Source organism: Dipodomys merriami, unplaced genomic scaffold (assembly GCF_024711535.1).
Source record: "Dipodomys merriami isolate MVZ:Mamm:240054 unplaced genomic scaffold, mDipMer1.0.p SCAF_488, whole genome shotgun sequence".
Classification (NCBI taxonomy): domain Eukaryota; kingdom Metazoa; phylum Chordata; class Mammalia; order Rodentia; family Heteromyidae; genus Dipodomys; species Dipodomys merriami.
The window spans coordinates 186,937-212,714 of NW_027206055.1; the positions used below are offsets into that span (position 1 = coordinate 186,937).

The window sequence follows — 25,778 nt, forward strand, 5'->3', positions numbered from 1 at the left end:
GTACTTATTACCTTGCTCATGTAATTCTAACCCCTCTGTACGGTATTTTCACAATAAAAAAATATTAAAAAAAAAAAAAAAAAAGCAGAGGGATAGTGCCCAGGCCCAGAATTCAGGTTCCATGACCAAAAAAAAAAAAAAAGTGCACTGAAATGCATGCTAAAGTTACACACTTAGGTACAGAAAGAGTTTGAGGAGTAAGTAATCTGTACATCACCTCATTCAAAGCTGCAGACTGCTCTTCAGCTGCTGGCTCCTGACACCTCTGCAGACCATGAAGGCACCAGGCAAGAAGAATCACAGCCATCACTGAGGCTGGAGCCAGTTTTGTGGGATCCAGTGTTGAGTTGCTGGAAGGCAGGGAGAGGCTCCTTAAAAAATATGAAATTAAGGCACTGTCAGAATACATCAGTAAGTGATGACATGTCACCCCATCTGGACTGTCCCATTGCAAGATCCCCAGCACCACCGAAGAGGAGGATCCACCAATATATCAGATGGCCAACTGTTAAGAGATTCTCAGAGTGGAAGGAAGGGGGCTCAGGCCTATGGTGAATATGACACTGGCCACCACCCAAACTCAGCGTGTTAAAAGTTATGGATTAGATTGAACTGGTAAAGAAAGTAGAGCTAGATTGGTACTGGTGACTCACACCTGTCATCCAAGCTAGTCAGGAGGCTGAAGGCTGACAATCATGATTTAAAGGCAGTCTCTTCAGAAAAGTCCATGAGCCTCTTATCTCCAATGAAACAGAAAAAAAGCTGGAAGTGCAGGTGTGGCTCAAGTGGGAGAACATCAGCCTTGAGAAAAAAAGCTTGGTTGACAAAGTGATGCCTGGAGTTCTAGTCTCAACTCCAGAAGGGGAAAAAAAGGAAGGAAGGAAATGGGAAGGGGAGAGGGGGCAAGGGGATGAGGGAAGAGGAGGGAAAGAAGGAAGGAAGGAAGGAAGGAAGGGAGGAAGGGAGGAAGGGAGGAAGGGAGGAAGGGAGGAAGGGAGGAAGGGAAGAAGGGAGGAAGGGAGGAAGGGAGGAAGGGAGGAAGGGAGGAAGGGAAGAAGGGAGGGAGTGAGGGAAGAGGAATCCAGGACACAAGAACTATCCTGGGATATGGAAGGGGCTAGTGTGGATATGAGACATTGAAGAGTTAAAAGTGGCTTCGTTTAGAAGCAGTAACCCTTCTGCTGCTCATATTAACCTTAGGCCCACCTGAATTGCAGAAACCGTCTTGTTTGTGCTGAAACTGCTAAACCATAGATTACTTGAACAAAGCTACTTTGAAGTCAGGCCCCACTTTGTACTATAGCTGGCCTTGGGTCCCCACAAACTTCAGGAGATGACCAAGCTGGCCCAAGATAAACAGACCCTGTGAACAAACCCAGACCACCAATTATCCCAGCTACAGCTTATCAGAACCCAACTAGCCAGGAAACTCCCTGCTAAGCTTTAACTGCTCTGGAATGCCCTTTAAGACCCAGCCAGTTTGATAACTCCCTACAACCCCTTATTGCCTTGGAATGCCCTGCTGACACCTCTTGTTGCCTTAAATTTGTCAGTCTGTGATTTCTTTTTTTTCTTCTCCTTTTATCCCTTTGTAGTTTTTGCCTTTATAAACACTGTGAAATTTCAGCTCGGGGCTTCCTCCTAAGTTCTGCTGAGTCAGTGTGTGGGACAAAGCCGGAGCTGCAGCCCACCTGAATAAAGCCTTGCTTTTGAAGTGATCTTCTTGGTGGGGGTCCTGCAACAGGCGTACAACCACATGAGTTTGAGTTCCAGCCAAGCCTGGGTGGGAGAAGCTACTCTGCCTGCAACCTTTTTCTCACCAATGCCCCAAGCACTATTGCTTCTCCATATATTTGCTTATACTTGCTTTCTCTAGTTCTGAAGACAGAAATCAAACCCAACTCAGCTTAGCACCTGCTAGCTAGGAGCTTCAATTGTATTCTCCCCAATGTATCCTGGGGAGTATTTCCATCGGGTCTTGCCATTCTGGTCCACTGTAACAGCCCAGCCTTGATGCCTAGCCCTGAGGGCAGAGATGGGGGAACACCCTGACATCTTGATTGTCCTTTTCAGAAACATGGCAGGCACTTGACCAGTCACAGATTGATGAGTGACTGCTACACAATGCCAGAGGTGAAGAAGGGCTGGGGTACAAAGACTGACTGGAGTAGCATTCTGAAAAAGCCATAATCTCTGGGAAGTAGAAGTGTGGCTCCAGTAGGAGAGAACTAGTAATGTGCAAAAAGCTAAGTGGGAAGCCCTGAGCTCAAGCCCCAGTACCAGCACCAATCAATCAATGAGAAAAGAGCTACAATGTGCTCTCAGTGCCACTGGTGATGTGCAGGATAACCCAGCACCAGGGCTTTGGTGCCACACACTGTCTCTAAGAAGCCAGCAGAGATAGCAGACACCATGTCCTTTTTGCTGAGCTTCCTGTAACACAGACTCTTGCAGGAGCAGCCTAAATTCATTTCTTTTTCATTTCCTTGGAACACCACTGCTGCTAAACTAGGACAAATCCTAGAACAGGCCACCCACCTGCCCACCCACCTGTAAGGCAACATGGATTTAACCTGACACCAGGAGATCTCATCTGAGAGCATCCAATTATCAAAGCCAATTATCAAAGCCAAAAAAAGTTAAAAAAAAAAAAGCCCAGGACACAAAGGATAAATCTGGAGTGAAGATGTGCTCCTTCTTGCCAGGCCCAAAGAAACATAGGTCCCATGGTTTCCTTACTTACAATAACTAGTATATGTCAGGGACAAGCAGAAAAGGTCAAAAGCTATGTACATATGACCAAATAAGATGATGTCAAGCGAAATGAACCCCAAGATAGGGACACAAGTTTTGTCTTTTTCTTTCTTGCTATGGTTTCTAACGTATTTATAATGTACCATGTGATTTTTTTTTTGTTTCTTTGTATGTTCTTCCCCCAAGGTATACCCCCTGTTTTCACTGTATTTGATGTCAATGCCCTGTATCTTGTATATACAGTTTTCTAATTTGGGGAGGGAAAGGGAAAAAACAAAATATTTAAATAGGGATACAGGTTGATCCATTGTAACAATGAGATGTACAAGACACTATGTTGAAAAATGAACTTTACAATTTAGGCATGGGTAGGGGGTGTGGGGGTTATGGAGCGTATTTGTGGAGGTGGGAAGGAAGGGATGGTAGGGGAAAAGCAAAAGAGGAGGCAGCAATGCTTGATAAGAAATGTACGCATTACCTTACTCATGTAACTCAACCCCTCTGTACAGCATTTGTACAATAAAAAATGTATTAAAAAAAAGATGTGCTCCTTCTCATCAATAATGCTCTTAAGCATTTAGGTGTTTTCATATCTATTACTTCAACTATTCTTATAAAATTTTCCTGAAAATACTCCAAATTATAGAGCTCAGAGATAATTGTCCTCATTTTACAGATAAGGGCATTGAGGTTCAGAAAGGCTCAGAAAGTGGGCTGGTGCAGGGTTCAAGTAGTAGAGCAACTGAATAGTAAGCAGCAGGCTCTGACTTCAAATGCTAGTACAACCAAAAAAGAGACAGAGGAAGGAAGGCATGGAGGGAAGGGGAGGGAAGGAAGGAAGGGGTCAGGGCTGACATGAAAGGAGGGTAATGAATGATCCCACACTCTAACCACTCTACAATATTCTCTATTCTGCATTCTAAAGAAGTTTGAAAGAGGGGCTGGGAAGATGGCTCAGTGGTAGAGTGCTTGCCTTGCATGCCTGAGGCCCTGGGTTCGATTCCTCAGCACCACATAAGCAAAAAGAAAAAAGCCAGAAGTGGTGCTGTAGCTCAAGTGGTAGAGTGCTAGCCTTGAGCTGAAGAGCTGAGGGACAGCGCCCAGGCCCAGAGTTCAGGCCCCACAACCGGACCCAAAAAAAAAAAAAAAAAAAAAAAGAAGTTTGAAAGAATGGTTTGATAGTACCTACTACAGTTTCAACTGTCAAGGGCCTTTGCTTGCTAGGCTGGTACTCTACCAAAGACTGGTACACTACCACTTGAACCATACTTCCAGTACTGCCTTTTCCTGTTTTTTTCAAGACAGGAGTCTATTCACATCTTTTTTTTTTTTTAATGGATACTGGTACTTGGGCTTGGACTTAAGGCCTTGTGCTCTCACTTGTCATTTTTCCTCAACTCTGCTGTTCTTGAACCACACCTCCACTTCTGGCTTTTTAATAGTTAAACAGAGAGAAAAGTCTCACAGATTTTTCTGCCTAGGCTGGTTTCACACTGTGATCCTCAGATCTCAGCCTCCACATTAGCTAAGATTATAGGCATGAGCTACCAATGTCCACCTTTTATCTATTTTTCTAGAGCAGCTCCAGGGACTCCTTGAGATTTATCTGCCAAGTAAGAAAGTTTTATTCCTAGGAAAATTCTGTCCCCATGTTCTCAGAGCCTGTCACTACCTCCCCCACAGCCTATGGGAACCTTGTCCCAGACTCCCTATGTTAGCAAAATGAGCTCCCTTCCCATAGTTTAATACACTCCTTCTCCTCTCCACAGCTGAGCATGCTCCCTTCTTAGGCAACACTAGGCCCATTTAAAAACACAGTAAATAATCAGCCTCCACAAACTTAAGATGGCATTTCTCTGGAGCAGCTACAACCATATAAGGCAACAAGAGCCCCTTAGTGTGACCTTCAGGTCTGGGCAGATGCAGGGCCTCTTATCTATTATTTGGACAGCAGCCTAGTCTGCCATGATGAAGCCCCTGGCCCTCACCAGGGTCACTACCTCCTAGTCACTTGTATCACCTCTTAATCCTCCTAGGTTATACAGGTCACCTCAGAAAATACCAGATGATTCTTCTCACTGCTACCCTGTGAGAAGGGGTCTTGCCAGCCCCCCTCCCAGCAATAAACCTACCTTTGTTCTCTGTACCTACCTGTCTCGTGGTTCTCTGACAAAGTGCAAATACTGCTCTTTTTACCTAAAAATCATTTACCATCCCTCTAAATTACCTATACTCCCCAACTCCATGGTGCAGAGCATAGGTGAAGTGATTTCTGTTTTTAAATCTCATTGGATTGTGGGTTGATCACCTCCTATGGTTCTTCCAACTACAAAATAGGATGAGTATATCTTTGTCTCCAGTTGGTTGATCTCAGCAGACTTAAACCTTTGGAAAGAAAAAGGGTTTCTCTTCACCTTATGTGCTTTTCAGAGACCACTTTTATAGTAAGTGGTCTGTTTAGTTCCTTAACAGTATTCTTAATTGTTGGGTGCCAGTGGTTCACACCTGGAATCCTAGCTACTCAGGAGGCTGAGATATGAGGATGGCAGTTTGAAAACAACCTGAGACGTCTGTGAGACCTTACCTCCAATTAACCACCAAAAGTCAGAAATAGAGATGGGCCTCAAATGGTAGAGCATCAACCTTTAAGCAGAACTAAGCAAAAATGCTCTGGCTCTGTGATCACACCCCAGTACTGGCACAAAACAACAACAACAACAAAAAGTCCGCAGTTCCAATAACCACTGTCATATTTATTAATTTGCTTGTTTACCACCTAGGTGTCTCTTCCACAAGAATGCAAGGCACATATCTTGCTGGTTACATAGTTGGTACAACAATAAATGTACTGAATGAATGAATGAATGAATGACTCGATCCATCAAACAACCAATGAATCAATCTTATTTGCATTTGACCACTGTCTAAAGCCCACAATATCTCAATTGCAATAACCAAATTAGGTACAATAGTCAAATAACCTCATGAAGTAGGATAGATAATAGCTTTCTATTTTTCTTCAGCATAAAAATAAAATTAGTGCACAGAAATGGAGGGACAAAGGATGAACAAAAAGCAGTGGTAAGCCTGACACCAGTGGTTCACACCTGTAAGCCTAGCTATTCAGAAGGCTGAGATCTGAGGATCACGGTTCAAAGCCAGCCCGGCCAGAAAAGTCCATGAGACTCTGATCTCCAATAAACCATTAGAAAACTGGAAGTGGTGCTGTGGCTCTAGCTGCAGAATGCTTGCCTTTATCTGAAGAGCACAGGGATAGCGCCCAGGTCCAGAGTTCAAGCCTCACACCGACAAAAAATAAATAAATAAATAAAACAGAGGAGAAAGCTGCAAATACATGAAGGCAGGAGCCAGCTCCTCCCTAGAGCCTCCCTCTGCTACCATCCATTCTGCTTTCCACTTTCTCAGACCTCTCTAAGAAGTCTGTCTCCCTTCTCATGATCAGTCATGGAGCAGAGCATAACTTTTCTGGCAGATGTAAACTTCTAGAGTGTACATCAGGGGCTGCACCTTGGATCCCTTGTGCCATTCATGATGTCAAGCACACAACAGGCTCTCAAATGGCCTCCAATTCTGTCACACTCCTCCCCTGAAGAGCTGGAGTCTGGTTCTCTTCCTGCACAGAGGTAGCATTTCAGATATTATTTCTAACTTAATGAATAGAGCTTCTGCCCCTGCCCGCGGGGTCGGTCAACAAGGGCTCGAAGAGGAACTGACCTGAATGAGAGACAAACCAGACATGAGGAAGGAGACCAAGACAGGGTTCTGATCAAGGTCTCAAACTTTATTTTTTACACAGCAGTATATATAGCACGCTGAGCAGGGTAATTAGCATCAGCAGGTCAATAGGGTTGCTAGGCACCAAAACTGCAAAGTGTATCTTGCAAAAGGTCATAGGTGGGGAATCTTCAGAAGGTGCCAATCAATGTTGTCATAGGTAAGTTTTAAGGCTTAGTGGCTCTTCTTTTTTTGGGTCCAGTCGTGGGGCGTGAACTCTGGGCCTGGGCGCTGTCCCTTAGCTCTTCATCTCAAGGCTAGTGCTCTACCACTTGAGCCACAGCGTCACTTCTGGCTTTTTTCTTTTTGCTTATGTGGTGCTGAGGAATCAAACCCAGGGCCTCAGGCATGCAAGGCAAGCGCTCTACCACTGAGCCACCTTCCCAGCCCAAGGCTTAGTGGCTCTTATGTAAAGTGGTGGAGGTTCTTATGCAAAGTGGTGGTGCCAAGCAATGTTTTCAAACAGGGTATCAATAGGCTCCAAGGCTTAACAGCTCTTATCAAAGGTAGTAGCTGTGTTTTCTAGCAAACAGCACTTGGTTCCCAGCAAGCTTCAAGTATCATGGACATGTTCAGAGACTACATTTAGGTCAAAGAGGGAATAGAGCTGTCAGCTTGATCTTTTCCTCCTTCCTGAATCATTTGGTCTAGGGAAATCAAGCTACAACACAACACTGTGAGCAGACCACCCAGCTCCAGTTGAGACCCCAGAAGGGTGAAGAGCTAGATATCATGACTACAATCTCACACGAACCAGACCACTTCATACAGCAAAGTGCAAATCCCTGACCCACAGAAACTATGAGGTGTTTGTTCTATAAGTCACCAGATTCTAGAATTTGTTAGGAAAAGTGAGGAGAGGAGCAGAAGGGAGGGAAGGGAGGGAAGGGGAGAGAAGGGAAGAGGGAGGGAAGTGGGGGAGGCCTCTAGCAAAAGCTAAATCACACAGCCCAGACATACTCTGCTCCAGCCAACTCTGCTGGAAACTAGTTTCACCTCTTGCTCTTTCTTTTCCAGCCCCAAAGCCCCGGGCAACCACACAGCCCTCCTGGAACTATGCTCTTCCTGCCCTTTTACATTTGCTTTTTCCTGGGGGAGTGAGGAACGGGGAGGGTCCTTTTGCTCTTCCTAACATCCTTTTTCCATTTTATTTGTTCTATTCAATGCATTTTAAATTTTGGATTTTTCACAGCCTTTATATATATTGGCTGTGACCATTCCCCACATTCATTTGATCATTCCCTCCCCCCACCCCGCCTCATCTATCTACATTTAATGTTTTGAACCATATGGACCAATTCGAAGTTTGTACGTGGGCTGGGAATATGGCTTAGTGGTCGAGTGCTTGCCTAGCACACATGAAGCCCTGGGTTCAATTCCCCTGTACCACATAAACAGAAAAATAAGAAGTTTGTGTATATATGTGTGTGTGTGAGTGTATATGAAAGAGACAGAGACACTGACAGAGAGAGAGACAGAGGGGGAGAACAAGCATTCCATGTAGTAAGAGGCAGGTGGTTTTCATGCAGTCAATGTGGCTGGGAACAGAGGTGGGGAAGACAGGAGAGGAGGGGACCAGGAGTAGTTTCCTACAGGAGAGCCAGGGGCATTATTCACATTTCCAGAGATCACTATGACTGATGAGTAGAGAAAGTCATAAAAATACCACAGGTCAAGCACATCTTTGCCTCAATTTCAAAATCTAAAACATTAATAACTTCTTAAATAACTCATTTAGCAACAAAATCTGATCTAAAAAGACACGTGTATTAATAGTCTTTATTTATCCAATTCATGTGTTGTCTGAATACATTTTGGCCATGGGGGGAGGGAGGTGCCTGACCACAGGGAACCAAGGCTATTCCACAATACACTGTATGCACTGTGCCAACATTCCTAATTTTAAGAACACTTGTGTGGATGTTGCAGACTGAATGCTTGGGTCCCTTCTGCCAAATTCACCAATGTGCCAGAATTTGGGGTGATTATTTCATGAGGAGGGAGCCCCAAGAGTGGGATTAGTGTCTTCATGAGAAGAAACAGGAGCTCTCCCCTGAACACTGTCTTCACCCCTAATTGTTAATTGCAAAAAAAGCAATTAGCTATAAACTAGCACCTTGACCATGACCTTGACTCTGGCAGCCTTGAGCTCAGACTTTCAGTTTCCCCAACATGAGAAATACAAGATTCTGTAAATCCTCTGTTCAAGTTCTGTTCTCTCAGCTCACACTGACAAAGACCACCAATTATCAATATTTTAATTCTCTGCTGCAACACAACCATCATTGCCCACTATGCAGAATGCGATACAGCCATTCCAGATGTTGACCTTCCAACTACCACAGTGGTGTGAGACCCTTCAGGGGGAGGATGGTGGCCAGGCATGGCCTCTCCAGGTCCAGCTCCTGGCAGAACAACTGCTCTATTTAGCTGTGCACAGGATGGAGATCAACATCATCCAACACCAACATCTCACACCACCAATTTCCTTCCCTATGCCTTAGCAGAGCTTTCAGTAAGTTCTCCGCCACTAGGTAAAAAGCATGGCTTTCCCCTCTCCAAGTCGCACTTGGACTCTTTCTTGAGAACTCTGCCACGGCCCTGAGCAGAAGGTGTTTGGAACCACTTCCTCAGCCATGTGATGGCAACTCAGATAGTGGCTGCTCCTACAGCTGATATTCCTATGTCCTTTACAGTTTTTTTTTAAATTTTGGTGCCAGTCCTGGGGGTTTGAACTGAGGACCTGGGTGCTGTCCCTGAGCTTCTTTGGCTCAAGGCTAACACTCTACCACTTCAGCCATAGCTCTATTTCTGCTGCCCAGACTGTCTTCCAATTGCCATCCTCAAATTTCAGCCTCCTGAGCAGCTAGGATACAGGCTTGACCAACTGGCTCGTTAGCAAATCTCTCATTAGTCTATTCTCTTGTTTTATAGTTAAAAAATCCTCTGCGTTAACCTGGTTGAAGCCTGACTCTGAATTCTAAAGTGTGTCCACTACAGAGGGTCTAGGTTAAGAGAACCCACACTGGGCATAACAATGGCATCACTATCACAGTTACTAAGCACCAGGCACTATTCAAAGTGTGTGTGTGTGTGTGTGTGTGTGTGTGTGTGTGTGTGTGTGTGTGTAAACTCATTTAATCCTAAAACCTATCCCCTGAAGCACTAAGTAGTATAATTATGTCCATTTTATTGGGGAGGGTCAGTGCTAATCAGCCGGGACAGGAAAATCTGTGAGATTCTTTTTTTTTTTATTTGTCTGTCACGGGGCTTGAACTCTGGGCTTGGGCATTGTCCTTGTGCTCTTCAGCTCAAGGCGTGTGCTCTACCACTTGAGCCAAGGTGCCACTTCCAGTTTTCTAGTGGTTTATTGGAGATAAGAATCTCATGAAAGGTGAGCGCCCCCATGGCTCACGCCTGTAATCCTAGCTACTCAGGAGGCTGAGATCTGAGGATCCCAGATCAAAGCCAAGAAAGTCCATGAAACTCTTATCTCCAATAAACACTCAGAAAACCAGAAGTGGCACTGTAGCTCAAGTGGTAGAGAGCTCGCCTTGAGCTGAAGAGCTGAGGGACAGCACTCAGGCCCAGAGTTCATGTCCTATAATCGACAAAAAAAAAAAAAAAAGAGTCTCAAGAACTTTCCTGCGCGGATTGACTTGGAACCATGATTCTCAGATCTCAGATTCCTGAATAGCTAGGATTACAGACTTGAGCCACCAGCCCCCAGTGTCTGTGAGATTCTTATCTCTAATTAACTACCAAAAGAGCCAGAAGTGGAGCTGTGACTCAAGTGGTAGACCACTAGCCTTGAGCAAAAGAGGTTAGGGACAACACCCAAGCACAAAGCTCAAGTCCCAGGAGAACGTCTCCACTCTCCCTCCCCCCAAAAAATTAAAGAAATGACAAAAGAAAGAGATTAAGAAATGTATTCAGGCTGGGCAGTGATGGCTCACACCTGTTATCTTAGCTATTCAGAAGGCTGAGATCTGAGGATCATGCTTTAAAGCCAGCTTGGGCAGGAAAGACCATGCTAGATTATTAGACTTTCCCAGAAAACCTCACAGACATCCAGGTACAGAGAATAAAGAAAAGTTTATTGCCAGGAAAGGACCCGGCAAGAAACCTTCTCACAGGGGAGAAGTGAGAAGCAGCACCAGCTATGTCTAAGGTGACCTATATAACCTAGGAGGTTTAGGAGGGGCTAGAAAGGATGAGGAGGCAGAGACCCTGGTGTGGAAGTGTGGGCCAGGGGCTTCATAATGGAAGATGAGGATTTATGGCTACTGTCCAAATAGTAGATAAGGGGTCTCTCAACTGCCCAGACCTGAAGATCACTCTAAGAGGCTCTTGTTGCTTACATGGCTTATATGGTGGTAGCTATTCCAGAGAAGAGCCATCCCAAGGTAGAGGGTGTTGGAGGCTGATTATTTACTGCCTTTACCAAGTGGGCCTGGTGTTGCCTAGGAAGGGAACATACTAAGCTGTGGAGAAGGGAAGGAGTGTACTAAGCTATGGGAAGGGAGTTCATTTTGCTAACTGTCCATGAGACTCTTCTCTCCAATTACCCATCAAATTACCCATCCAATTACCCAGACACAGAACTGTGGCTCAAGTGATAAAGCTCTAGCCTGGACCAGAAAGGCTTAGGGAGAGCGCCTACGTTCTGAGTTCAAGTCCAGGACCAGCACCAAATAAATAAATCAATAAATAATGTATCTAAACACATATAACTAGGACAGTGATGTCTGGATCAAACCCAGACAAAACAGAGGTCTTGAAAGGTTGGTATTAAGGCAGAATGAGAATGAGGCAAGGAGACAAGGGGTAGTAAGGAAGGCAGTCTGAAAGGTACCACATGGCCTTTACTGGGCTCTCAAGGTCATGTCTGAAATTCACTGTCTGGCAGCAGTACAACAGGTCTGAAGGTCAGAGACTGGGTCCCTCCCTCTAGGAATATTGGAGTACCAGTCTGGGGCACATTCAGTATTCAGTAAGAAACTGATGGATGACTCACATGTAAATGAAGCAGAACCATAGACTCAGCCAGCAGCCCTCAATCAGGCTGAGACTGCACAGCAAGGCCTGGAACTGGAGTGTACACATCCTTCCCAGGATCATCCTGGGCTTCTCCCTGACTCACCTGGCCCAGCTATAAATGCCTGACAGAGGTAAACAAAACAATTAGTTGGCTGCATGACTTAGCTACTAAACACAGTATTCCATGAACTGCAAGGTAGACTAGGCAGACCCAGCTCTGCCTATGGCCCAGCTTCTCCCAAACCTGGGGACTTTGACTACACCTTGCTGTTTTCCCAGTCTGGACTGCTGTCTGTGCTGCACCTCTGCCTAGAATCACATGGCTTCCCACCCCTTCCCTAGCCTTTAGGGCCTGGCTGAATCATCACACTCAACTTGAAAAGAATAGTCAGGGCTTCCCTTTTCAGGAGGCCAGGCTCTCCCATGAACTTGCACACACCTGTACTCACAGAAGCCAGAGAGACACACTGCATTCTGGGATTAGGACTTCAGGCTCTGCAGGCCAGTCAGCATTTCAGCAGCCAGCTGTGTGGCCCTGAGTGAAGCATATCTCTTGCCCTATGCTTAGTACCCTCATCTATAAAATGGAGCAATTATGGTCCACATATTATTAGGCTGATGTGATCATGAGCAGGGTACCAGATACTGCAATCCTAGTTAATGAAGAGGCTTGATAAAGAGAGTCACACTTCCAAATCAATCCGGGCAGAAAAGTCTGCAAGATTTCATCTACATGGAAGGCAGTGTGTGCTTGTGATGTCAGGAAGAGCGGCAGTCTAGAATAAATGAATCACATTCAGGTATTCACTCAGGCAGGAAGTGAAATCCTATCATAAAAAAACAATCAGTAAAAAACAGGGCTGCAGACATGGTTCATTTGGCAGAGCACCAGCCTAGCAGAGTCCAAACCTCAGAACCCCCAGCCCCCTAGAGAAAAAGAACAATAATATAGAGAGTACTTAGTACTGCACCAGCAATAACTATTATATATGATGAATATCCTGAGCTCAGACGTTGCAGATTATTTGGCATCTGGATACCTGCAGGTGGGCACAGTAGATGAATGAAAGGATCCATTCTCTTTTAGCATCAGCTGCTGCTCTCCCTGGCTCCATGCTTCCTTCATGTTCCTTCACTTACCTTCTTGAGACATCTGTGCTTCCCTCATCCTAGGCTTACAACTACCCACAGCCACAAGAATCCTGCAAGTGGATTTTACATCTAATATCAGCTTTGGGTTTCAGTTGAAACACTAAATACAACAAGGAAAAGGTGCTTTTCAATTTTAATTTTATTTCTTCTTGTCATTATGGCTTTTTTGTTTTCTGGGTTGGCTAATGGGTCACTGGGAATTCAGTCACTGAAGTTGTTACTTGTTTTGGCTAGAAATGTTATTTATGTAATAAATACCAATATGGGGGATGATTAAAACACACACATTGACACACACACAAAAACAAAAACAAAACAAAACAAAAAACCTTCCCTCACTGCCTCCTGCCTCCCTGCCTCCTGAAGTCCAGCTTCTATAGCCCAGTCATCAAAGCATTGTGACCGGTCCCTTACCCACCACTGCAATTACTCTCTAGCAGATATTAACAGAACTTTCAGTGACTCGGCCTCACCCGTTATAGCTGGAATAGGCCCCCTCTTACCACGTGAGAGGCCCAGTCATACTGCATACACATGACTACAGTCTTGATCTTCTTAAGGACCACCTTAAAATTTACTCACTACTTTAGCCAGGCACAAGTGGCTCATGCCTGTAATCCTAGCTACTTAGTAGGCTGAGATCTGAGGGTCTTGATTCAAAGCCAGCCTTGGCAGGAAAGTCTATGAGACTCTTTTCTCAAATGAACCACCACATAACCAGAAATGAAGCTGTGGCACAGCACCAGCCTTGAGCAAAAAAGTTAAGGGACAGCACTCAGAGCCTACATTCAAACCTCAGTATTTGCATCAAAAACAACAAAAACAAACAAACAAAAAAACATCTTATCACTTGCAGAAGCCTTTTCAGATCTCCACAGCATAATCTCTTCATGGTAAAACATTCCACTGGTCTCCTCTTCCAGAGGGAATTATTCTATGTCCTGCCTTGCATGCTACAGCTCTGTCAACTCATTTGTGTTCCCTGTTACACTGAGAGTGTTTGGGTTTGTTTCTTTCTTTCTTTTTGCCAGTCCTGGGGCTTGAACTTGGCCTAGGTGCTGTCCCTGAGCTTCTTTTGCTTAAGGCTAGCACTCTACCACATGAGTCTCAGCAACACTTCTGGCTCTTTGTCTTTATGTGTACTGAGGAACCCAGGGCTTCATGCATGCTAGGCAAGCACTCTACCACTAAGCCACATTCCCAGCCCTGGGAGTGGTTTTTTATAACTACCACACAGAACTCCCCCAAATTTAGTTTGGATCCAGAACAAAACTGTTGGTATCAATGTAGATGGAACTCAGATCAACTGAGAGACATTGTAGTGGAGTGACAAAACGCAAGGACCACATATTCAGACAATGATGTTGATGGAAATCTCTTAATCAGGAGAGTGGTTTTAGTTAAAGAACACATATGGGCAGTGGGATTTGTTAATCCTCCATGGAAGGAAGGATCATTTGTAAGAATTAAAAAAGGAACAGAAGGAGCTAGAAGAGATCAAGACAGTTATCCCTACCTCTGGGATCGCTTGGTGTGCTTTGGCCAAAAGTAGCATAACCCGGGGCTGGGAAGGTGGCTCAGAGGCAGAGCGCTTGCCTTGCATGCATGAGGCCCTGGGTTCAATTCCTCAGCACCACATAAGCAAAAAAAAGAAAAAAGCAGGAAGTGACACTATGGCTCAAGTGGTAGAGCGCTAGCCTTGAGCTGAAGAGCTGAGGGACAGTACCCAGGTCCAGAGTTCAGGCCCCATGACCGGACCCCCCCCCAAAAAAGAAGCATAACCCCAATCTGACTTCGTCTTTGTAGGGGTAGTCTTTCCAACAAAGTAGCGTAGGATTAAGGCCCCACTCTATTCCAGCAGGAACACCCTTTAACCATGTTAATTACAATCACCCTGTTTCCAACTAAAGTCATATTCTGAGGATTGAGTCTTAGAATTTTAACAGGTTGTTACTGTGTGTGTGTGTGTGTGTGTGTGTGTGTGTGTGTGTGTGTGTGTGTGTGTGTGTGTGTGTGTCTCGTGCTGCTACTGCAGCTTTAATTCAGGGCCTGGGAGCTGTCCCTTCGCGTTTTCACTCAGACTTTTTGGTGTTAACTGGACACTAACTGGACATTGCTACCTGACCAGGCTTTGAACTGTGATCCTCAGATCTCAGCCTCCTGAGTAACTATGATTGCATGTGTGGGCCACTGGTATAACAGATCTTATTTGAGGAAACAATTCCATCTGTGAATCCGTTTACCCCTTCATGGGGCCTAAGGAAAGACTGAGTCACTGGGATGCAGCCTTTCTCCCTAAGAGACCTACCTCTGGTCCCAAAGGACCCTCACCCTAGCTGCAGCAAACACCTTCCCCCCAACACAGTAAACAGAGGCCCACATTTCCAAGAACAAAATCTTACCCCAAAGAGACTCTTTTGTGCTTAAAAAGACCATCTCAATTATGAAATTGTAACTCTCTATACATCATCTTTATTATGGTGGTAAAAAATGGTTTTATAAGACCATCTGAAGGGAGAGAACTAGACAGATCCTCACTCAGAGACACCACCCACAAAGCCATGTAGGCGAAGGGGATGGACAGATTGATGCTAATGGACAGTTTAAGAGGAAGTCAAAAAAAAAAAAAAAAAAAGAGGAAGTCAATCAGTTCAGGCCAGGAACCAGCTGCTCTTCCAGGAAGCTCATCCTTCTGAGGTATCTGATCTTACCTGAGGAAATGAAAGCACAAGAATGCAGCCTCCTGAGGGACAATGTGTACAGTGTCTCCTAGCACCAAGAGCAGAAAGACTTCCAAATGACATACAAGGGAACAGCAGCAGATAAAGAGTCCTGGATGCCCGGCATCCATTGCTCAAGCCTATAACCCTAGCTATTCAAGATGCTGAGATCCGAGGATAGAGATTCAAAACCAGATAGGGAAGACAAGTCCATTAGACTTTTACCTCCAATTAATCACCAAAAAGCCAAAAGTAGAGTATGGCTCAAATGGTAGATTCACAGTCTTAAGCAAGAAATGCTAAAGGCAACCAGGAGCCAGTGGCTCATGCCTGTAATCCTAGCTACTCAGGAGGTTGAGATTTGAGGATCGTAATTCAAAGCCAGCCTGGGAAGGAAAGTTTGTAAGACTCTCATCTTCAATTAACCACCAGAAAACCAGAAGTAGCAGTGTGGTTTAAGTGGTAGAGTACTTGCCTTGAGCTGAAGAGCTGAGGGACAGTGCCCAGGCCCAGAGTTCAAGCCCCACGACTTACAAAAAAAGAAAGAAATGCTAAGGACAGTGCCTAGGCCCTGTGTTCAAGCCCCAATACCAATAACACACACACACACACACACACACACACACACACACACACACACACACACACACACACACACACACACACACACACACACACACACACACACACACACACACACGGAATCTCAGCAGGAACACAACAGTCAGTCAAGATACTGATGCTACTATGTGCTTGTCTTTGGAAGAATCAGTTCATAAGACAGATGAGGTCCTGAATCTTATGGTGCTCACGATCTAATGAAGCAGAAAAACAAACAAGTAAACCAACAAGCAAGCAGATTCTAGTCAGTGGATCATTCACAGATATGTTGCAGAGTGATAAGGGAATTTCTAGACGTCAGCTCTAAGAGATGCCTATCAAAACAGATGCCCGTGGCTTGTTTCTGTAATCCTAGTTACTCAGGAGGCTGCAATCTAAGGGATCACCCAGACAGGAAAAGCCCATGAGGCTCTTATCTTCAATTAACCACCAAAAAAGCCAGCATGGGATTGGTAGTTCAAGTGGAAGAGTACCAGCCTTGAGTAAAAATGTTCAGGACCCAGGATGAAAACAAAAAAAGCTAACAATAACAACACCAAAGGCTGTCTGAGGGGGCTGGGAAGGTGGCTCAGTGGTAGAGCACTTGCCTTGCATGCCTGAGGCCCTGGGTTCAATTCCTCAGCACCGCATAAGCAAAAAGAAAAAAAGCCAGAAGTGGCACTGTGGCTCAAGTGGTACAGCGCTAGCCTTGAGCTGAAGAGCTGAGGGACAGCACCCAGGCCCAGAGTTCAAGCCCCACGACCAAAAAAAAAAAAATGGCTGTCTGAGGTGACACTAGAGCTGAAACCTCAAAGGTGAAGAGAACTAAGTCAAAGTTGTTAGGAAGAGCATTCATTCATTCTCTGAGCAAAAACCTAAGGTAGGAAGTGAGCCCCCTGTGTAAGACAGCCAACAGGCTGGAGTGTGATGGTGAACACAACCAACACACACAAAATGAAGCTGGAGGGGTACAAAAGGGCCAGACAAGGCAGGAGCTTGAACTTGAGCAGTAGCTGCAAGGCACTAATGAATTCTAGAAAAGAGATAGGAGCCTCTGATTTTACTCATAAATGCATTCTCTGGCTGGGTGTTAAAAATGGACTTAGATTCCAGCAGAAGTGGGGAGAAGAGCTAGGAGCGTTGAGCAAGGATCCAGGAAAGCTAGGATAGGGTAAGAGGAGGGAAATGGGCGGAGTCAGAATCAAAGTTTGGGCCAGATTCAGTAGAGAACTCAGAGCTTCACTGAGATCCCAGGGCTAAAGCAGGAACATTAGAACTCACTCTCCCAAGTCACACAACATACAGATAAGGACACAGAGGCTCTGTCAGGTCAAGGGTCTATCCAGAGTCAAATAGTTCAGGATGGCCCCCACCTCACAATGCAGAACTTCTACCAGGAAGAAATCAGAATAGGGTTGGCAAATAAAGCTTTATTGAAATACAGCATATTCAGGTGATGAATGTACTGTGTGTGGCTATATACATACTACAGTGGCAGAAGCGAGTGGCTATAGTGGAGACTGTATTATCTACAAAACCATATATTAGGCTCTGGACTACATGATCACATACAACACACTGGTTATATTTGGAACTAGAGCTGCCAGAGACAAAAGAAGTGTAAGGTTCAGAGAGTAAATCTTGGGAATCCTCTCTCCCTAGCCATAGGCTCACCCTAGGGGCTGTCCTGCTGAGAGGACTCCTTCAACATTACTTCACTCCTGGGAAGGCCTTAGGAAAATGACAAACCCACCATAACATCCATGCCACTATGCTGTACAAATTACATTCTATAAACATTTCCAAAAGACATAGATGAATTCTACCTGCCAGGAAAGATACAAAAGGAGACAGAAATGATGAAGAGCCTCTAAGTCACTATGGGCCACAGCAGATTACCTAAGCCCTGCTGAGCTAAACTGAGTGAGATCCCCCCACTGGGGTGTATTCAAGTCAAAGATGGCTGCCCATCTGACAGGGAAAAGGTTAAGAGAGATTTGACAGGGCTGGGAATGTGGCTTAGTGGTAGAGTGCTTGCCTAGCATACATGAAGCCCTAGGTTTGATTCCTCAGTACAACAGAAACAGAAACAGTCAGAAGAGATGTTGTGGCTCGAGTGGTAGAGTGCTAGTCTTGAACAAAAGGAAGCTCAGGGACAGTGCCAAGACCCTGAGTTCAAGTCCCAGGACTGGCACAAAGAGGAGAGGGAGGAGGGTGGAAGGGAGAAGGAGGGACAGGACAAGGAGTGCAGCAATTGTGGGTTCTAAAATGGTGTCTTAGGGGCTGGGAAGGTGGCTCAGTGGTAGAGCTCTTGCCTTGCATGCATGAGGCCCTGGGTTTGATTCCTCAGCACCACATAAGCAGGAAAAAAAAGCTGGAAGTGGTGCTGTGGCTTAAGTGGTAGAGTGCTAGCCTTGAGCTGAAGAGCTGAGGGACAGCGCCCAGGCCCAGAGTTCAGGCTCCATGACCGGACCCCAAAATGGTGTCTGATAGCCACCACACACAACCACACATACACACAGCCCAACACCAATTGGGAATGACACAGAGAGATGAGATTATTGAAAGCAGGGTTGGGGTCAAAGAGGCACATTAACACCACAAGGAGAACCCCACAAGGCTGGGGGAAGAAATCCATACCTGGATTTTCCTGTCCTTTATCTGCTACAGAGAGAAAGAGTATAAAACCTGATGATTCACATTAAAAGTCATCAAATGTCCCTTTAATACCTCTGGCATGGTGCCTGGCAGCCCTTCTTAATGTGGACTATTGTTCCCTGACAGTGCTTTGGTGGCAGAAGCAGTCACCTGCCTTGCCCACTGCCAGGGGAAAGCAGAGAGCAGAGGGAGGAGACGACATGAAGGAGGGAGAAACAGGCAGGAGTACCCAGACCCATGGAACGACACCTCTGGAAGACTCTCTTCCTACAGCTCACCGCAGATAAAGGATGACTCACCCCTTGCCACAGCACGTGACAGCTGCCCCAAGGAAGGCCAGGTGGAAAGAGATATGGGTCAAAAAATGAACCAGCCCCGCCCTATTCTTTTTTTCCTATGATAATCCTGGGGCTTGAACACAGGGGCTTGCCTGGGCCCTGGCCCAGAGTTTTTGTGCTCAAGGATAGTGCTCTATTACTTAAGCCACAGCTCCACATCTAGCTTTTTGGTGGTTCATTGGAGATAATAGTCTCCCAGATTTTGAACCATATCCTCAGATCTCAGCCTCCTGAGTAACTAGGATTACAGGCATGAGTCATTGGCTTCTGGCTCTGACAAGCCCCATTTTAGCTGTATTCTGCTGGCATGGGAGACAGGTAAAGCTCTATTTACAGGCCAGGAAACAGAGGGTCCAGGGAGGTTAAATGCCTGGCCTCCTGAACTCAGTCAAACACGGCAACCATACAAGCCAGGCACAGTGGCTCATGCCTATAATCCTAGCTACTCAGGAAGCTGAGATCTGAGGATCATGGTTCAAATCCAGCCAGGGCAGGAAAGCCTGTGAGACTCTTACCTCCAATTAACCACCAGAAATCAGAAAGTGGGCTGTGGATCAACTGGTAGAGCACTAGCCTTGAGCTGAAGAGATGAGAGACAGTGCCCAGGCCCAGAGTTCAAGCCCCACCACTGACCAAAAAAAAAAACAAAAAACAAAAGTAATGGGCTAAATGAATGGCAGCCAGTTATTACTACATATATCCTCCTCATTAAGATTCTTACAAGTAGTATTTTATGTTGTGTCTTCCATCATCTAAGGAAGCTGAGGAAAATTCAGCATTCACAGCTTCAACTTCTTAAAAACCCAAGAACAAGAAGAAAAACTGGGGCTGCTTTTTGTTTCCCCCTTCCTTCTCCTATCTCTATTCAGCAGAGGGCAGCAAACAGGAAGCATGGATAGATCAAAGAGTGAGAAAGAGAGCCACATGCAGAACCAGCTACACATGCATAAATACACCCCCCACACACAGCAAGTGGAATTGTTTAGCTTCCTCTAGCTTCCAAAGTATGAACAGTCTACCTCCTCATGCTAGGAACAGCAGGGGAAGTTGGAGAGACAGAAGCTCTTTTTCAGCTCAAGAGATTTTCAGTGAGCTGACTTTGCATGCACATGAGAGAGGAGCAGCTCTCAGAGCAGGGAGAGGAAAGCAGCCACAGAACTGACAAGAAAATTCTCAATGAAGACAGCTTTCAACTAATCATCTTGAGGCAACAAGGCTGGCAATCCTAACACCCAAGCTCTCCCCAGTGAGAAACTGAGGCCCATGCCATTAGCACCTCAGCCCAGCGGTGCCAGAGAGTGCTGATCTACAGGATACAGGTTCAGTGCTCCACAAAGACAGGGCTAGAGTGGCAAAGTGGTGGCATTTTGAGGGTCAAGTTTAGTCCCCACGATGTCAGCAGGGCTCTGACATGGACATCTGTCAGCCTCTTCTCAACTATCTTTCCCACCACCACAACCAGGAGTAGCCAGCTTCTTCTCTGTGTAAATGCTCTTTCCATATGACTGAGGTGGCCCAATCCCATCCCTAGCTCTAAGTAGGATAAGTCACCCAGCACAGCCCATCTTCTTGACTAGTGATTGTGAATGAATCCTATCATAATAAACACATCAGATCCAAAGTGGACCAATAAGTTTGTACAAGATGTTATGTCGAAAAATGAACTTTACAACTTTGGCGTGGGGGGATGGCGGAGCGGGGGGAGATGGGAAGGGATGGGAAGGAGAAACAAAGGAGGAGGCAAGAAAGCTTGGTAATAAATGTACTCATTACCTTGCCCATGTAATTGTAACCCCTCTGTAGTATTTTCACAATAAAAATAAAATAAAAGATTTAAACAGATCATGCTAAGATGTCTTTTCTATAGAGGCAACAGAGATAGATTCTCTCCTCTAGGGTCTGGGTATGGATATAAGGTCAAAAAGTGTTATATTTTACCACCAAGGTATGGAGGGGCATGGGGAGTACAGAGTGTTCAGTCTAATATAAAGGCAGAACCAAGAGAACTTAGAGAGAAGAAGCCCATGCCCTGACAGTACTACAAACTTCCAGATCATACCATACCTAAAGCCAACTAGACCTTGTGTGTCTTCTTACTCATTTAAGCCTGCCTGGCTCAATTCACTAGTTGCACCTGATAGTGAAGTGGCCCTACTTTCCATGCATAGCAGCGACAGTGCCACATGGCACGTGTGATTTACTTTCTCTACTTTCCTCTTGAATCCCTTCAGGTTATTCTAACTTCAGGTTATTTTACTTTCCCTTACTTTAAAAGTAATCCAGGCAAGGTGATTCAGGCCTGTAATCCTAGCAACTGAGGAGGTAAAGACTGAAGGATCAGAGTCTGAGGCCAGCCTCAGTCAAAAAACCAACACAAGAAATCTGAGAGACTTCATCTCAACTAATGATTTGAAGCAGTGGGCATGCTTGATATCTCAGCCATGGAAGAATCACAATGGCACATATCTATCTTTCCCAGTGACATAGGAAGCAGCAGGTTCACAGCGCAGGCATAAAATGAGATCCTACCTTAAGAATAACCAATACAAAATAAGGCTAGAGGCATGGAGTAAGTGCTAAGTTCCTACCTAGCAAGGGCAAAGCCCCAAGTTTAATCCTCAATATAACCAATTTTTTTAAAAATTACAGGCCAAGTGCCTATAATTCTAGCAACTCAGGTGACTGAGAGTAGGAGGATTGCAGTTTAAGGCTAGCAAGGGTAGAAACACTCATGAACCCTCATTTCAGAAAATAACCAGCAAACAGCACAACTATGTTTATCACAGCATTATTTCCATAGCTAAAATATGGAACCAACACAGATGCCCCTCAGTAGATGAGTGGATCAAGAAAATGTGATGTGTGTGTGTGTGTGTGTGTGTGTGTGTGTGTGTGTGTGTGTGTGTGTGTGTGTGTGTACACACACAATGGAATTCTATGTCTCCATCAGAAAGAATGACATTGCCCCCATTTGTTAGGAAATGGAAGATTTGGAAAAAATTTATTAAATGAGGTAATTCATTAAGTGAGGTAATCCAGGCCCAAAGATACATAGGTCCTATGGTTTCCCTTATTTGCAATAATGTCTAGAACAAGCAGAAAAGGTCAAAAGCTATGTACATATGACCATATAAGAGGATGTTAAGTGAAAGGAACCCCAAGATAGGGACACAGTGGTTTGTCCTTTCTTGCTATTGTTTTTAATATATTTATAATGTACTGTTTTTTGTTCTCCCCCCCCCCCCGCCGTTTTCACTGTATTTGATTCCAGTGCCCTGCATTTTGTATATACATTTTTGTAATTTGGGAAGGTAAGGGAAATAAGAAAATGCTTAAATAAGGATACAGGTTGACCCATTGTAACAATGAGATGTAAAATACACTTAACAACTCCGTTGGGGGGAGTAGAGGAAGATGGGGGGTAGCTGAGGGAGGTGGGGAGGGAAGGGACGGCAGGGGATAAACAAAGGAGGAGGTAACAACAATACTGGATAGGAAATGTACTCATTGCCTTTATGTAACTGTAATCCCCCTATACAGTATTTTAATAATAAAATACATATAAAAGTAACCAGAGAGAAAGAGAAAAGGATTGAGCGAGCGAGTGAGAGAGCAAACGAGAGAGCAAACGAGAGAGAGAGAGAGAGAGAGAGAGAGAGAGAGAGAGAGAGAGAGAGAGAGAGAGAGAGAGACTGCAAGCTGGAGGCGTGGATGAAGCAAGCAAGTGAGCAAATGCATGGCACTGAATTCAAACCTCAGTACCATCAAAAATAATATTAAGTAAAAGACTGGAAAGAAAATTTACAAAAATGGATCTGCAAAAATAGTCAGGTATCACTAGCTACTCAGGAGGCTAAGATCTCATGATCATTAAAAAAAAAATCTCGCCGGGCGCTGGTGGCTCACACCTGTAATCCTAGCTACTCAGGAGGCTGAGATCTGAGGATCGCGGTTCAAAGCCAGCCCGGGCAGGAGAAACCGTGAGACTCCTATCTCCAATAAACCACCAGAAAACCGGAAGTGGCGCTGTAGCTCAAGTGGTAGAGCGCTCGCCTTGAGCTGAAGAGCTGAGGGACAGCGCCCAGGCCCGGAGTTCAAGCCCCATGACCGACAAAAAAAAAAAAAAATCTCATGATCATGCATGGTTTAAGGCCAGCCCATGCAAGAAGACCATGAAACTCTGATGCCCAATTAAGTACCAAAGGGGGGAGGGAACCCAGTGGGAAACAGAGATGTGGCTCATATGGTACACCACTGGCCTTGAGCGAAACAGCTCAGGGACAGGGTGTGTGTGTGTGTGTGTGTGTGTGTGTGTGTGTGTGTGTGTGTGTGTGTGTGTGTGTGTGTGTGTGTGTGTGTGTGTGTGTGTGTGTGTGTGTGTGTGTGTGTGTGTGTGTGTGTTGGGTGGGGAGGTTCTGTGTGTGTGTGTGTGTGTGTGTGTGTGTGTGTGTGTGTGTGTTGGGTGGGGAGGTTCTGTGTGTGTGTGTGTGTGTGTGTGTGTGTGTGTGTGTGTGTGTTGGGTGGGGAGGTTCTAGCAGCCAAATGGTGTAATTACGTACTGGCTGGGGTGTTTGTGTGTGTGTGTGTGTGTGTGTGTGTGTGTGTGTGTGTGTTGGGTGGGGAGGTTCTAGCAGCCAAATGGTGTAATTACGTACTGGCTGGGGTGTTTGTTTGTGTGTGTGTGTGTGTGTGTGTGTTGTGTGTTGGGTGGGGAGGTTCTAGCAGCCAAATGGTGTAATTAGGTACTGGCTACCAAAACTGAGGCATGCTAATTTGACTCATGAGGGAAATAACAGTAGACATGGATCTAGTATGTGGAGGGAAGAAAGTCTTTGCAGCAGAACACAGAGGACTTGGAGAGCACTGTGTTCATGTCTGCATTCCTCCTGTGAGAACTCGAGTATGTGATGTCCCTTTTGCTGCCTATTTCCATAATGGACTAGTGACTTCTCAAGCACCTCCCTCCCACTTTAACACTCACTCAGCAAAAATCCAGTTTTCCAAGTGCCACACCATGTGCTATGTACTCAAAGAACACAGTGTCAACACATCTCCACCTACTGAGGCCATGATGCACTTCTTAGCCACAGGAACCGCAACAGGCTACATCCTTTCCCCATTGAATTGTACATGCTACAAAGGCTAGATACGCTACCTCCATTCCCCATGCCATTGTGGTTGTTGGAGAAGCAAAAGTCTCATTTAAGTCTTTCTCTTTCTGACTATGACCCAAATATAAGATGCAAAGGTCAGGTATACGCAAAATACGTAAGACACACACACAACTGGCTCACACAACTCAAATATCATTAGGGAAAATTAGGTGGTACAGGACATATTTCCAGCTGCCAAGTTCACCTCCAGGTATTTCTTTACACAGTGATGACATTCTTGATGCCATCTCAATATAACAGCTGACTGTGGACAAGAAATAATTAAATGGTTACCTAATCATTGCTGCATGATTACCGTTTCAATAAGCCTTTGCTTTTGCATTATTGAATCCCTTATCTGTTATCTCTCACCAGAGCCAACAGATTAAAGGCTGAAAAACTTTAGACCAAAACCTGAGAGATGGTATTACAATATGAACAAACTCTCAAGTTAGGGCCTCCTCAAAGATTACATTCGAAGTCTTAAAGTCCAAAGCTTTCCAATATGTGCTGCTAAACTCAGAACCACAGGACCTTAGAGATAGAAAGTCCTAACAGCCGGGCGCTGGTGGCTCACGCCTGTAATCCTAGCTACTCAGGAGGCTGAGATCTGAGGATCGCGGTTCAAAGCCAGCCCGGTCAGGAGAGACCGTGAGACTCCTATCTCCAATAAACCACCAGAAAACCCGAAGTGGCGCTGTAGCTCAAGTGGTAGAGCACTTGCCTTGAGCTGAAGAGCTGAGGGACAGCGCCCAGGCCCAGAGTTCAAGCCCAACGACCAACAAAAAAAAAAAAAAAAAAAAAAAAAAAAAGAAAGTCCTAACAAAGACCTATGTCATTTAAAATAATTATTGTTAGTATAAAGGTGATGTGCAGAGGGGCTATAATTATTTTAGTTGGAAAAAAGAGTACGTTTCTTTTTAGCAATATCACTCCATCTCTCACCTTCTCCCAGTTTTTCCTTCCCTTTCCCATCCAAAACTTGTATAGTTCATTTGCCACATGCGGTCTAGTGAGTACTACCACTGAGTTTGTTCCCCTGTGTCAAAAATACCTACTTCTTACCTCACCAGAATTACTCCATCATTAACTTCACTTGAGCAGCAGTATTGAGAACTAGTTTGAGACCAGCTGATTCCAGGCTTAGTAGACTTAATTAGTAAAGTCTGCTTTAGCCATGGGAGGGGAGAGATGGATTTATAATATCTGTCTTGACCACAGAAGAGGAAACACCATTCTATTACATTTTCACCTTTCCTCCTTTGGAATTTAAACTAACTTCACAAAGGAGTAATCCAAGCCCAGAGTAGTTAAACCACTTTCCTAAGGTCACTGAGGGAGTTTAGTGCAGGAAAGAAGACCAGAAACCAGGCCTCTCTCCCCAGACTATCATCAGTGGGGCTCCTTGGTAGAAGCAAACGAAGAAAAACAACAACACACAGAGATTTGCTTGGCTAAATCAACAGCCCTTCCCAAGTGACATCAGATTTCACCACACTAAGCAGGCAGGGATTAGCAATCTAAGGCTACCAGCCCCTATGAAGAAAATTACAGAAATCATTCCAGGC

At 45.1% G+C, this 25,778-nt stretch overlaps 1 protein-coding gene across 48 annotated transcripts in view; it reads right to left on the reverse strand.

The window, feature by feature from the left end:
* LOC138809148 (protein FAM114A2-like) overlaps window positions 1–25,778 on the reverse strand; it is a 138,880-nt gene that overhangs the window by 97,088 nt on the left and 16,014 nt on the right. For 46 of the 48 annotated variants that reach the window (XR_011366727.1, XR_011366721.1, XR_011366728.1 and 43 more), the window contains exon 2: window positions 218–371. Coding sequence is in view for 5 of the 48 variants with exons in the window: in XM_069995614.1 (XP_069851715.1) it covers window positions 243–371 (129 nt within the window). In the remaining 43 variants the exon portion in view is untranslated. Of the gene's footprint in view, window positions 1–217; window positions 372–4,981; window positions 5,070–25,778 lie in introns of those variants that run through there. The other 2 variants (XM_069995585.1, XM_069995584.1) reach the window with 1 other exon arrangement.